Below are 15,046 nucleotides of genomic sequence, written 5' to 3'. Positions count from 1 at the left end.
ATCTTTCCTTAATTTTTTTGTAAAAAAGTAGCTCAAACCAAATATCTAGACATTAAATAAAAATTTAAGCAATCGATTTTTATTAACTATGCTTATTTTATCCTCTAATATAGCTTTATATTTTTTTTTTTCAAATTTATGCTAACTAATGGATGAATTATAATTATTCCTGTTGTTTATTGTATTCGCTTAATGCGATTTCTCTTAGCGTGCATTAATTGATGGATTAATTAATTGTATTAAGCGAGGTTTTCCTGTACACTGCATGGAAAGAAGTCAACAGGCACTATAGTGTGAGGAACAGACAACCATGGCACCCACCTTAATAAGATGAAAGACCTCCTTTTGCTGTGATGGCTGCAGCAATCCTACAGGGCATACCTTCCACAAACATATGATACAGATCAATGGGAATTTTGGACCATTCTTCCTGTAGTGGGGCAGATGTCCCTTGACCTCACCCGACACTCCATTTCATCCCAGAGATGTACAATTGGGTTGAGACCAGGGCTCTGTGGGCCCCAGTCAAGAGTGGTGATGTTCATGTCCACAAACCATGCAGTTACAGCGTGCTTTGTGGACATGACATGGTGCATTGTCTATCTGAAAGAGACAATGGTTAGTTCCATAGAAAACTACAAAGTAGGAAGCACTGCATTGTCCAGAATGTTCAGATACCTCTCAGAGTTCAGTGTTCGGGGCACCACAAACAGGTTTGAGGCTAAACCAAGAAAAACAAGACCATACATCACACCGCCACCTCCCAATTTCATAGCCGTTACACATTCTGGTAAGAGACTTTCACCGGGTATCTTCCACACCTGTCCATCTGCTTAATAGAGGGCATAGCATGATTTGTCACTCCATAGCACAGCTTTCCAAGCTTCCACGTTCCACTGTACATATTCTTTGCACCAATGAAGATGACTGCATGTTGATTCGGATAATATCGGGCTTGCATTTGCAGTCCTACCATGGAAACCCATGTTGTGAGAGCTTTGGTTCTCAATGTTTTTGTGCAGATTCATGTTACAGTCTATGCCTGGAACTTCACATTAAACAACAGCCGACGAATGGCTACTTTTACATATTATCCTGTGTAGCATCCTAAGGTCATGTTTGGTGAGTGTGGTGGGATCGTCCACTTAACTCCCTGCACTTCCATCTCATTATAATATTACTGACTGTTGACCTGGAAGGACCCAATTTGCTGAATAGATAGGCCTGCAATATGCCATCCTATCACAATCCCTCTTTCAAGCTCCGTCAGTTTCCTTCTCACAGTCATTTCCCCCCAGACACAGTTGCATTGACCTGGAAGCATCATATTCCTCCATTTTATACCAGTGACTTGTTACATGTCACAATGCACTTTGTCCATTGCAGTGTCCGTTGATTTCTTTCGAAGAAGCATTTATATATTGTTCTAAAAATCGAGCCATAGGAAGAAGAATTCCTCATAAAAGATTATTACTGAATCACTTATGTTTAATTTAAATGTCTTTATTTGTAAAATTTTTGGCTAAGTTTCATAGCCAAACAATTCACTTGAAAGCACGTGATATTATGTACACTATTGGCTGCAGGAGAATAGCTCCATCTGCATTAATAGATATCCAAAATAAATTACAATGAAATAAATTAGTTAATACATTATTTAAATATAAACAAAAAATTAATTACAAATTAAGGAACACATGAATGGTGAGTATTAGTCAGTATAAGTTATCAAAATTGAGACAGTTATAGACAATCGTTTTTGTTCAGGTTTTGGGTTGTGAATGCTGTACAGTCTTTGCACTAAAAAAATCATTTATGTAGCACTTTGGTTTTGTTTCACCGAATTCTGTGTTTAGTAGATAATGCATGGCTTGCTAAACTGGATTTGTTAGGTTCTTTAAGTGAAATTCAAGACTGATTTGTGCACAAAGACAAGTTTGTTCATAATAACATAAGTTGTAAGAGCTTACAGAATCCCTGCTCTTGCAGCTTATGTTTTTATGGACAAACTGGTCATTCTGCAGAGATTTGTCTTGAAGAACATTGGGAATACATTTCACGTAAAGAACCCAACAAATCTGGTTTCGCAAGCCATGCATTATCTACAGAATGCAGGATTCAGTGGAACGAAACCAAAGTGTTATATAAAAGTTATTTTCTTCTACAAAGACCATGCAATGAAAGCTGTGAAGCATGCATTCACAACCCAAACCTGAACAAAAACACTGTCTCAGTTTTGATAAGTTATACTGACTAATACTCATCATTCGTGTGTTCCTTGATTTGTAATTATTCTGTTGTAATTACTTTTGTAATTTTATATTTAAAAATAATTTATCAACTAAATTATTTTATTTTAATTTATTCTGGATATCTATTAATGCAGATGGAGCTGTTCAGCTGTAGCTGATAGTGCACATAGATTCTAAATTATTGTTGGGCTTTCCATGCCCTATAATTTTCAAACCAGAAACAACAAAATAAAACTGCTTACAGAATGCGAAAGTGTAACTCAAAAAGTTTTATTTGGTAATGCTGCTCGCCACATTGATGCCTGGGAGATAATATGACACCATAATTCAAAATGGCTACAGTTCAAGAGAAAGCAGTGCATGTATGTTTTTTGAAACAAAGTCCATATCACAGCGCAACATCATTACAGAACTCAGTATGGTAAACACCCACCTTCAGATGATGCTATCCAATGTTAGTTAAGGCAATTTCAAGAAACTGTAGTGTTCAGCACCAAAAAGGAGCAGGAAGACCGAGCCTTTCACAGGAAGATGTTGATTGAATCCAGGAAGCATTGTATTGAAGCCCACAAAAATCAACTAGACAAGCTTCTTTGCAGTTAGGTATACCACAAACAACTGTTTGTAGGTTCAACTCCTTGCCTACAAGCTGCAGATTGTGCAGGCTTTACAGCCAAATGATAAACCCACCATTTCCAATTTGTCCAAGATATTTTGTCAAGAGTCAAAGCTAATGAAAATTACCTTTGGAGATGGATATTTAGTGATGAAGCAACGTTTTGCGTATCGAGGAGGGTAAATCGTCATAACTGCAGAATATGGGGATCAGAAAACCCTGACGCATTCGAGTATTCGAAAGAGATAGTCCAAAGGTGAATGTCTAGTGTGCTTTGTCATGTTTGGAAGTTTTGGGACCCTCTTTCTTTGTGGGAAAAAAAACAGTGCCAGCAGTGAATATCTGGACATGCTATAACTCCATGTTACCCCTATTGGAAGATCATCAGCAAAATGTGGTGTTCCAGCAAGACGAAGCACTACCACATTGGGCTCTTATTGTCCAAGAATTTCTTGGATGCTGGGTGGGTATAGTGGATCGATACTGTGGTCTCCGCACTCACCTGATATTATGTTGCTTGATTTCTTCCTGTGGAGACAGGAAGAAATCAAGTTACACCACAAATGATGGAGAACACTTGGAGGGAAATTGTTTATCACTTGGACATCTTACGTGCAGGAAATGCGTGCATTCTGCAGCATTGATTCTACAGGTAATAAAACTTTGAGTTACACTTCCTTATTCTGTAAGAAGTTTTATTTTGTTGTTTCCAGTTTGAAAATATAGGCCATAGGCACCCCAACAATAATTTAGAATCACCCTGTATGTATACTGTCAAACACTGTTACTTGGTTTACCAAACTACTAAAAAGCTCTGGACAGAGTCTCGTGGCATGAATGTCAAGTTAAACGGATTCACTAACCAGCTTTTATAACAGCTTTATAACATCTTCTTAGAAATTAGCTCTAGTGAGAATTTACTGGATTAGGAAATAATAATTATACAGGGTAATAAATATATATATATATGTTCCCTCCTCCCCACCCCATTATACTAATCAGTTTGTCTGATTTATCTCTTTCAGGATGCTGTTATGTTGCACAGCTTTACACTTCGACAACAGCTACAGACTGCTCGTCAAGGTGAACTTTTATTATTTGCATTTTATACAGTATTCCTTTAAACTTTCAGTTTCATTCAGAACAGAATCATATTGTGTTAGCATAATCTTTGACTCAGCACAAAATTATTTTATTCTTGTCATACAAATTACAGAATTCTTTCAGTTATTGTTCTTTAATATGTGTAAATATATATCATATATAATGAATATAATGTAATTTATAAAACTATATCAAGATTTTGTGTATTATTTCATTTTTATCTGAAAAACAACAAACAATAGTATGTTATATGCATTTATAAATGGTCAGTAAAATAAAGCTTGCCCCTGACATATCAGATATTTTTATACTCGGTTTCAGAAAAGTTGCTCATTTATCAATATTCTGTTTAGTAAAATGCTTCCTCATTTTTTAAACATAATTTTTAATGAATTAAAAAAAAGTATGAATGGCATGAGAAAATATGCTTAGTATTTATTTACTTCATTATAATGTACATTTCATTATCTTAAAAAATAGACCTGTGAGTTAATTACATGTGGCTATAGAGAAAAAATATTTTTATTTTAAAACCTTTTTTATTATAGGAAAATCGTGGTGTATCTAGTCAGTTCAGATGAGATTGCCTATTAAACATGCTTGTTAGTCACAAAATATCTACCTGTGGAAAGTCATCGATCCTGGTCACTACGATTGTTTAGGATCTTGTATATAAGCATATCAGAACTGTGAATTTTGATTACAGAATATTTCAAGTAAATGTCCACATGACTGTTTCAAAATTTCAAGTCAATTGTGTAGAAATCTTTTTGCATTAGTTGATAGCTTGAAATTAATTAATGCCAAAGGAAAGATTGAATACTAAGTCATAAATCATATTTACTCAATTATGTTGTGAAATGGTTTGGTCGGAAAGATCTGAGTTTGATTCCCATCTCCGTGATGTGAGGAATCAAACCCATATTGGTCTCTTTTAACAAAACGTGAGTTAGCTGGTCTCATACAGAGGTAGGGGGATTTTTTTTTCACCTGGAAACTCTGGTTTTTCATCTCCCAGAACAGGCAAACTGGCCCCGTGAAAACACGTATATCTACAGACATACGACACACCAGGAGGCATAGGGCCAACCACCTTATCCTCAAGTTGCTGTTGCAAAGTCCAAGAATACTTGGAAAGGTTGTGACTGGTTAAGTGCCTGTTAGGACCACTGATAAGATAGTTCATCATCATCAAATTCCTGACATGTACCCTCAAGGGGTGTACAGGATATGATAGTACTACATGAAAAATTTACAAAATTACTAACTTCCTATCTACCATTTTCCTCCAAATCAGTCTATTACTTGTCAAGACTCCAATATTATCATTATCAGATCTTATATTTCTATCGTCTAAGGCAGTGCTTCCCAAACTTCTGGATGTCAGGGCCCCCTTTGCAAAAATTAAAATATTTCACGGCTCCCCCCTCGAAAAAAAATCGTAATAGAGAGATATATTATTATAATATTTATTGTATTTATATTCAATACAAAACATACACAGCGAATATTGCAAAAATCAAATGCATATATTACATTTTTTGCCTCTTACCGTTTGGTTCTGAAGACAATGCGGACTGTTCTGGTAAAATATGAAATACTGTCCTTTTTTTTTGAGGTCTGTTTCTGCTTCTTCTGATTGTTCGCAGGAATTTTTTTATATTTTTTATCAGTCACTTATCCATCTCAGGGTTAAATTTTTTAACGTAGAATAGATCAAATAATATCACCACTGGTATTGATACTGGCACACCACTGACTGATGACATGAAATTAGTGAATATTACCTGAATAAGGGAATCCCCGGACCAGGAAAATTTTTCTTTTTTGTGACTTCTCCCTTTAAGGTAATTAAGCTTAACGCGAAACAGACAGCAAAAGCAGGTTATTAAAATGTGCATGTGATTGGTGCGGTATTAACAAAAGATCGCGCAACCGAAAGATAAAAGCATAGCTGACAATTGAGTTGAAATGCTAACTCTCTTCAACCGAATTCCATATGTGAAACTGTCATAACATTCATTATATACAGGGTGTTCGGGATAAATTTGACAGTTTCGTAAGGAAAAAGAAAATCTTCTTTGTATCTATTAAATTTAATGAATTGACAAAAAACATTACAGGCAGAGTTAATTACAATACTATCAACAAGATTTACTCAAAATAACCACCATTAGCATCGATCACAGCTTCAATCCTGCTTCGGAACCTCGAACAAGCTGATGCTACAGTCTCCCTGGGAAGGGCCGCAAAAACTGTTTTAATTTTATCCATTAACTGGGCTTTTGTATTACTGGAAGTGCGATTGGTGTCTTTTTCAAATGCGCCCCATACAAAATAATCCATGGGGTTAAGGTCTGGGGAGTTTGGAGGCCAAACATTTGGACTGGTGAAGTCGTAGAAATTTTCAGACAACCATTTTTGACTTTTCCCAGAGGTGTGGCAAGGGGCCGAATCCTGCTGCCATACATACGGCCTACCATTGGCTACCCTTGTTATCCAGGGCTTGACTACAGTGTTTAGCAACTCCACGTAGCCATCTGAAGTCAACCTGAGGCCCTCTTGGAAAAAATGCGGAGGCATCACATTGCCTTCAGAGGATACACATCCGAAAACCATCACAGTTTGGGGAAATTTAGTCTGCATTACACGAGGAATGTCCTTTGTACTGTATGCAAGCCATCTGTTATTCTGCGTGTTGTGTTTTTGATCCTGGCAAAAGTTTTTCTCATCGGAAAAGAACCAGATTGTTTGTGGTTCCGCAGGATGTTTCACTTTGCTTAGAAGTTTCTTCGCGTTTATCAAACGTTTTTCACGGGCCTTTTCTGTAAGCAGCTGACCTTTGCGGCGCTTGTATGAGTAGTAGCGGAGGTCTTCATTGAGTGCAAGCTTCATAGTAAAGGCTGCAACATTCATTTCACGTGACAAAGCCCGAATTCCAATGCCAGGGATCTTCAACACCTGTTCCTGCAGATTTGCGAGGAATTCTGCTGTACGAACGCAATCAGATCGTCTGCTAGGGATCTTTCTTCTTGCTACATCCTCGTAGTCACCATTGCAAGTCTCTAGTTCATGCCTGATTGTTTTTACTGTATTCAGGGAGCATTGGGCAGCAGTCGAAATATCCTTATTTTGATGGCCGGCACGAATCATCATGATACAAGTTATTCTCTTCCATGATTCAGGTGGGTTCCAGCTATCCATCCTTTCTGACATCTTGTATATGAATGAAGAAGGGTCCAACCTTTTAAATGAAGAGAAGTGTGTGTTAATACATGTAACTTACGGAAAAATATAATTAATTATAAATATGTCAAATTTATCCCGAACACCCTGTGTATATATATATATATATATATATATGGGGTGCTTAAGGGTCAAAGCTGTATAACTGAGAGGAGACCTCCACATAGCCTTTAAAGGAATGCGGAGAACCGACCAGGGCTTCTGACCTAATGTCCAATCCTCACCTTCTCGTGGTGCACCCTGTTGGGTATCTACTTTGATACTGAACGAACGAGGATGGGCTGGCAATTTGGGATTTAGCCGACCAAATTGTATTCTTATTGGTTAAACCAAAATAAAAAATGATGGTACAACATGACAAAATTTCATGCCGGCTGGGGCGTCGCCCGGTTAAACAAGGCCCCCGTTGTTTTCGCCAGGGAACCAGGGCGAACAGCGAAAAGTCAGCTACTGGAACAAATCTGAAAACAAACCCCAACTCAACATCACCAGAGTTAAAGATCGGTACTATCAACGTAAGAAGCCTGAATGGCAAAGAAATGGAGCTAGCTGAGGAATTAGATAAGTACCAGATCGACATAATAGGGGTGACTGAAACAAAAAAGACCAAAACTGGTGAGATCTTTCTGAGCAATAAATACAAAATGTTATATTCAGGCAATGACAATCAAGGAAAAGAAGGAGTAGCCATAGTATTCAACACAAAATACGAGGCTAATCTTCTTGAATGGCAGGCACTCTCAAGTAGAGTAATGTGGGCAAATATGAGAATGGGGAACTGGACAATGAGACTTATTTGTGCCTATGGTCCCACAGAAGGTTCTACTAAGGTAGAAGTGGAGGAATTTTTTGAGGCTTTAGAAAAAGCAACTGACACAATGAAAAAGGAAAAGTTGGTCCTTGTTGGGGATCTAAATAGTAGAGTAGGAAATGATTGTGAGACATACAAAAATATTTTGGGAAAATTTGGAGAAAAGAGCAAAGCTAATAATAATGGCAAATATCTGTTGGATTTCTGCTCAGGACATGGACTGGTTATTACTAACACCATGTTCCAACATAAAAATGTGCACAAATTCACATGGAGAGAAGAGGCTAGGAATAAGAAAAGTCTCATTGACTATGTTATTGTTGATAGTGATGTTTTCTCCCTGGTGCAGGACACCAGAGTGTACAGAGGATTTGAAATTGGAAGTGATCACTATTTAGTCTTGAGCAGGATAAAATTGAATTTCATATTGAAAAGAATAACATGTAAGAAAGTTTTAAAGCGAATAAAAGTTGAGCAGCTCTCAGATGTGAACTGTAGACTAAAATACAGAAATATTATTGAAAAGAAAATGAAAGAGTTTGAGAACAGGAATCAAACCTTGGAGATTCAGTGGCAAACTCTGAAGGAAACATTGATTGATTCTGCCAGAGAGGCATGTGGTGAGGTTGTGTGCAAGGATAAAAAAATCAGAACTCCCTGGTGGACACAGGAAGTTAAAGAGGCAGTGAAGGAAAAGAAGAAAGCATATCAAAAGTTCCTGGCAAATAAGTCAGCTTTTACTCTTACAGAATACAGAGACAAATGTAAGAAAGCTAAACAGTGTGTAAAACTAGCTAAACAAAAGTCATGGGAGGACTTTGGCAAGAATATAGAAAATAAATATCAAGAAGGTGGCAAAATATTCTGGAGGTTGTTGAAGAAGCTTAGGAATGGAGGAAAGAGTGCTGTAAAAGGAATTAGAGATGATAAAGGTGAAATGAAAACAGGAGAAAAAGATATCCTTGAAGTATGGAGTAATTACTTTGAAAAACTGCTAAATGAAACAAGCAGTGATGACAGCACAGTGATAAAAAACACTGACCAGGCATGCAGTCAGGAATACATATCCATACTTGAAGTAGAAAAAGCCATCAAAGGTTTGAAATGTGGAAAGGCAGCAGGAGTAGATGATATTCGACCAGAAATGCTGAAGTATGGTGGTATAAGAGTCTTACAGTGGCTGCACTGCATAGTTCAGAAAGCCTGGACAGAGGGACGAATTCCCGATGATTGGAGTAGAGCTCTCATAGTACCCATATATAAAAAGGGAAATAAAACTGAATGTGAGAATTACAGAGGTATTTCCCTACTGAGTGTTCCTGGCAAGATCTATGCAAGTATACTTGAGAAACGGTTGAGAGGAATTGTGGAAGAAAAGCTTGGTGAAGAACAAGCTGGATTCAGGCCAAATAGAGGCTGTCAGGATCAGATCTTCACTTTACGACAAATAGTCGAGAAAGCATGGGAATATAACAAAGATCTGTATTTAAGTTTTGTCGATTTGGAAAAGGCATATGACAAGGTGCCAAGAGAGAAGCTATTCAATACACTGCAGTTATATGGTGTCAATGGGGCATTATATCAAGCAATACTTAGTCTTTATTTGAGTTGTGAGTCAGCAGTTAGAATTGAAGGAAGTACAGGAAGATGGTTTAATGTTAAATCTGGTGTGAGACAAGGATGTACGTTATCCCCTCTGTTATTCATTATATATATGGATCACATTATGAAGGAATGTGGCATTAAACCTGATATCAAAATTGGAGATGTTAATGTCAGCTCTTTGCTTTATGCGGATGATGTTATACTTCTAAATAAATCCGCTACAAGTCTGCAAGATTCTCTGACTAAATTGAATAGCTGTTGTAATAGATATGGTATGAAGGTCAGCAATAAAAAGACAAAGACAATGAAAATAGGCAGAATCATTGAAAATGTCAACTGTGTTGTGAATGGAGAACCTGTGGAACAAGTAAAACATTTCAGCTACTTAGGCACAATTTTTACTGAAGATGGTAAACTAAATATAGAAATAGACAACAGAATCAGCAAAGCTGGTATGGTGGGAAGTCAATTGAATAAATTCATATGGAATAAGAAAGAAATTAGTCGGAACACTAAATTAGCTGTATACAAGACTGTGTTCAAACCAATTTTAACTTATGGATCTGAAAGCTGGGTCAGAAGTAAAACACTTGACCAAAGACTAGAGACCGCAGATATGAGAGTCCTGAGAAAGATTAGAGGCGTGAACAGATGGCATCAATGGCAATATCATATTAAAAATGAGGATATTAGGAAAGAACTTGACATTGTCAGCATCCATGAATGCGTTAGCAGAGCTAATCTCAGATGGTATGGTCACTTAAATAGAATGGGAGAGGAAAGATTAGCAAAACAAGTGTTCTCTGCCAGGTTGGCAGGAAAACGACCCAGAGGAAGACCAAGATATAGGTGGATTGATACGGTACAAAGTGCCTTAGACGATAGAAATATAAGATCTGATAATGTTGGAGTCTTGACAAGTAACAGACTGATTTGGAGGAAAATTGTGGATAGGAAGTTAGTAATGATGTAATTTTTTCATGTAGTACTGTCATATCCTGTACACCCCTTGAGGGTACATGGCAGGAATTTGATGATGATGATGATGATGATATATATATATATATATATATATATATATATATATATATATATTACTTAGTTTTAACACTTTTACGAATTTTAACACGTTCGGTTGAATTTTATTGCTGCCTTGGGAAATCGAACTCACACACATCTAATTAATAACAATAGTTTTCAGTTAGATACTGTGTTTTCTCATGCAACATATGGTTTTGTTTCAGTCTATACAGCATAGTTTCTGTATGAAGGGACATATGATTCATTCATTAGTGTGTTTTTATCCCAGTTGTCTCTAATTGCACTATTTGTTGAGAAATATATTACACAGACTCCTCATACCTTATTCACTGGCATAAAAAAAGTACTTATTTTTATTGCCTCTGCAGTATAGTAGCTATTAGGGAGGGCGTGTTGTTTACCACTGCAAGTGAGTTACTATCTACCCACACGAACTCGTTTAAGCTTTTTTCATGTGTGAAGTATATGCGAAACTATTATTGGTAACAGAAAACTAGCTCAGATGACAGTGATAATATAAAACGAGTTTTGATATGTATATAAAGTCAATATCAACAGTCCCTGATTACGAACGCATGATGAAAGGGACAGGAAGATTTGGAGCTTCCCTGGAGAGCATTCGAAGTAAATACAATTAACCACTGCTTTGAAATGAAACATATGAATAAGCAATATTTACTAATATTCATTAAGCGCCAAAATACCCACGAAGCAAAGTTTGTGAACCAACAGCAATGTGTGAATTTTTCCATTAAAATATAAAAAATAACAAAAAAGAAATAAATAATAAAAGTTAAATACGTTTCTTTTAAAATAAAAAAAAATCTACTTAGTCATAAATCATTTTAAATTTGTTTTCATTATTTCACGGCCCCCCTCAACAAAACCTACGGCCCCCAAGGGGGCCGCGGCCCACAGTTTGCGAAGTGCTGGTCTAAGGCACGTTGTACCGTATCAGTCCACCTATATCTTTATCTTCCTCTGGGTCGTTTTCCTGCCAACCTGACAGAGAACACTAGTTTTGCTAATCTTTCCTTGCCCATTCTGTTTAAGTGACCATACCACCTGAGATTAGCTCTGCTAACGCATTCCTGCATGCCGACAATGTCAGGTTCTTTCCTAATATCCTCGTTTTTGTTAAGATATTGCCATTGATGCCATCTGTTCACGCCTCTAATCTTTCTCAGGACTCTCATATCTGCGGTCTCTAGTCTTTGGTCAAGTGTTTTACTTCTGACTCAGCTCTCAGATCCATAAGGTAAAACAGGTTTGAACACAGTCTTGTATACAGCTAATTTACTGTTCCGACTAATTTCTCTCTTATTCCATATGAATTTATTCAATTGACTTCCTACCATACCAGCTTTGTTGATTCTGTTGTCTATTTCCATATTTAACTTACCTTTAGCTGAAATGTTTTACTTGTTTTACAGGTTCCCCGTTCACAACACAGTTGACATTTTCAACAATTCTACCTATTTTCATTGTCTTTGTCTTTGTAATGCTGACCTTCATACCATATCTATTACAACAGTTATTCAATTTAGTCAGGGAATCTTGCAAACTTGTAGTGGATTTATTTAGAAGTATAACATCGTCCGCATAAAGCAAAGAGCTGACATTAACATCTCCAATTCTGATATCATGTTTAATACCACTTTCTTTCATAATGTGATCCATATAGATAATGAATAACAGAGGGGATAATGTACATCCTTGTCTCACACCAGATTTAACATTAAACCATCTTCCTGTACTTTCTTCAATTCTAACTGCTGACTTACAACTCAAATACAGACTAAGTATTGTTTAATATAATGCCCCATTGACCATATAACCGTAGCTTATTGAATAGTTTCTCTCTTGGCACCTTGTCATATGCCTTTTCCAGATCGACAGATCTTTGTTATATTCCCATGCTTTCTCGACTATTTGTCATAAAGTGAAGATCTGATCCTGACAGCCTCTATTTGGCCTGAATCCAGCTTGTTCTTCACCAAGCTTTTCTTCCACAATTCTTCTCAACCGTTTGTCAAGTATACTTGCATTCTCAAGTATACATGCCAAAGTTCGCCCATGACTTTTATTTAGCTAGTTTTACACAGTGTTTTGCTTTCTTACATTTGTCTCTGTATTCTCTAAGAGCATAAGCTGACTTATTTTCCAGGAATGTTTTATATGATTTCTTCTTTTCCTTCACTGCTTGTTTAACTTCCTGTGTCCACTATGGAGTCCTGATTTTTCTATCCTTGCAGACTACCTCCACATGCCTCTCTGGCTGAATCAATCAGGGTTTTCTTCAAGGTTTGCCACTGAATCTCCAAGGTTTTGTTCCTGTTCTCAAACTGTTTCATTTTTTCTTCAATAATCTTTGTGTATTTTAGTCTACAGTTCACATCTGAGAGCTGCTCAACTTTTATTCGCTTTAAAACTTTCTTACATGTTATTCTTTTCAATATGAAATTCATTTTTATCCTGCTCAAGACTAAATAGTGATCGCTTCCAATTTCAAATCCTCTGTACACTCTGGTGTCCTGCACCAGGGAGAAAACATCACTATCAGCAATAACATAGTCAATGAGACTTTCTTATTCCTTGCCTCTTCTCTCCATGTGAATTTGTGCACATTTTTATGTTGGAACATGGTGTTAATAATAACCAGTCCATGTCCTGAGCAGAAATCCAACAGGTATTTAGCATTATTATTAGCTTTGCTCTTTTCTCCAAATTTTCCCAAAATATTTTCGTATGTCTGACAATAATTTCCTACTCTGCTATTTAGATCCCTAACAAGGACCAACTTTTCCTTTTTCATTGTGTCAGTTGCTTTTCCTAAAGCATCAAAAAATGCCTCCACTTCTACCTTAGTAGAGCCTTCTGTGGGACAATAGGCACAAATAAGTCTCATTGTCCAGTTCCCCATTCTCATATTTGCCCACATCATTCTACTTGAGACAGCCAGCCATTCAAGAAGATTAGCCTTGTATTTTGTGTTGAATACTATGGCTACTCCTTCTTTTCCTTGATTGTCATTGCCTGAATATAACATTTTGTATCTATTGCCCAGAAATATCTCACCAGTTTTTGTCTTTTTTGTTTCAGTCGCCCCTATTATGTCGATCTGGTACTTATCTAATTCCTCAGTCCTCACTAATGTCAAATCTAACATTATGGACATGAAGTGTGTGTGTGAGTAAAGATTCGGGACAATGTCTGTCATACAGAAAATATAATTTCCTGTATGACAGCCTTGCCCATGTCTCTTGTACATGACTGTATATTTTCTTAATACTGTCTTTAAGAATTGTTAATGCCAGAAAGTTAATTGTATACAGTAGGCATGCATGTGGGGAGGTGGAAGACTCATACCCATGTCTCTCACACAGTAAATATTCATGCATAGCTTTTAAATTTCCTCTTGCATAATGTTAATAACTCTCTCTCTCTCTTTCTCTCTCCAGACATGATCTGTCTGGGTAAGTAACAGCAGGATTATTCCCTAGCTGTTTGAGATGATTACTGATGTCTTATTATCAGATTCAATCTCATATACTATCTAGTAGCCGTCTTGTGAAACTGTCTTCCTGCTTAACACATGAATGGAAAGAACTATTGGCTCCTCAAGTAGTGTGTTGTTCATCTCATGATGGGTGTCACCAGCACTATGTCAGAAGAGGGTAAGAAGAGAAAATAGAGACCCTGCTCTGGATGCCATATGTGGAACAGGTACCTCAAACAAGATGATGGTATTCACCAGATAATGAAAGTTCTCCATCACCTATGTGGTTCTGGTTAGCATTTCTTCCAACTAGGGATGATATGCTTTTGAGTCACCAGTATTCTCACAGAGTGCCAGATTCATATTTGTGAAAACAGACCACACCATTGGAAAGTTGGTTTGGTTTAAATGGGAGAGGCTTTGTAGTATACATCACCATTGGTGGCATTCCAGGAACTGTACCTATTTCTACGAAGAGTGATGATTGTCTCTCTTCATAGAAATAGATTTGATATGAACTAATTTCACACCTACAGGATATGAATCAATGCAATGGAAAATGTGAAAAGCAGAATAAAAACAGGGATCTGCTCTAAAGTAAATGTATTCAGGATAATCAGGAAAATGACCATCAGGTTCTGGAGATATTTTGGTATCCAGAATGTTTTCATTTCTTGCTTCATGGGCAGAAAAAAAGGAAGGGAGGAAAGAATCATTCAGTATGATGTATTTGGAATTGAATACTTACATCATCAGAGAAGATGGAAGAAATGTATGAAGTGAGATTAGTTTTCTGTTTTAGATAATGTTAGCAATGTTGTAGTATAACCACTTGGGTGTAAAAAGAAATGAAAGTTTCGTTGGATAAAATT

General features: G+C 36.8%; 1 protein-coding gene across 2 annotated transcripts in view; it reads left to right on the top strand.

Moving 5' to 3' along the window:
* Positions 1-15,046, top strand: part of Prp19 (pre-mRNA processing factor 19) — a 171,453-nt gene that overhangs the window by 71,918 nt on the left and 84,489 nt on the right. For both annotated transcript variants that reach the window (XM_090410212.1, XM_090410213.1), the window contains one exon: positions 3,894-3,951. In XM_090410212.1, the coding sequence (XP_090266338.1) occupies positions 3,894-3,951 (58 nt within the window). The remainder of the gene's footprint in view (positions 1-3,893; positions 3,952-15,046) is intronic.

Source organism: Typopeltis vanoorti, chromosome 20 (assembly GCF_054136105.1).
Source record: "Typopeltis vanoorti isolate ZY-2024b chromosome 20, IOZ_Tvanoo_1.0, whole genome shotgun sequence".
NCBI lineage: Eukaryota > Metazoa > Arthropoda > Arachnida > Uropygi > Thelyphonidae > Typopeltis > Typopeltis vanoorti.
Note: the sequence above shows the minus strand (reverse complement) of the source record. Positions and strands in the feature narration are given on the sequence as shown.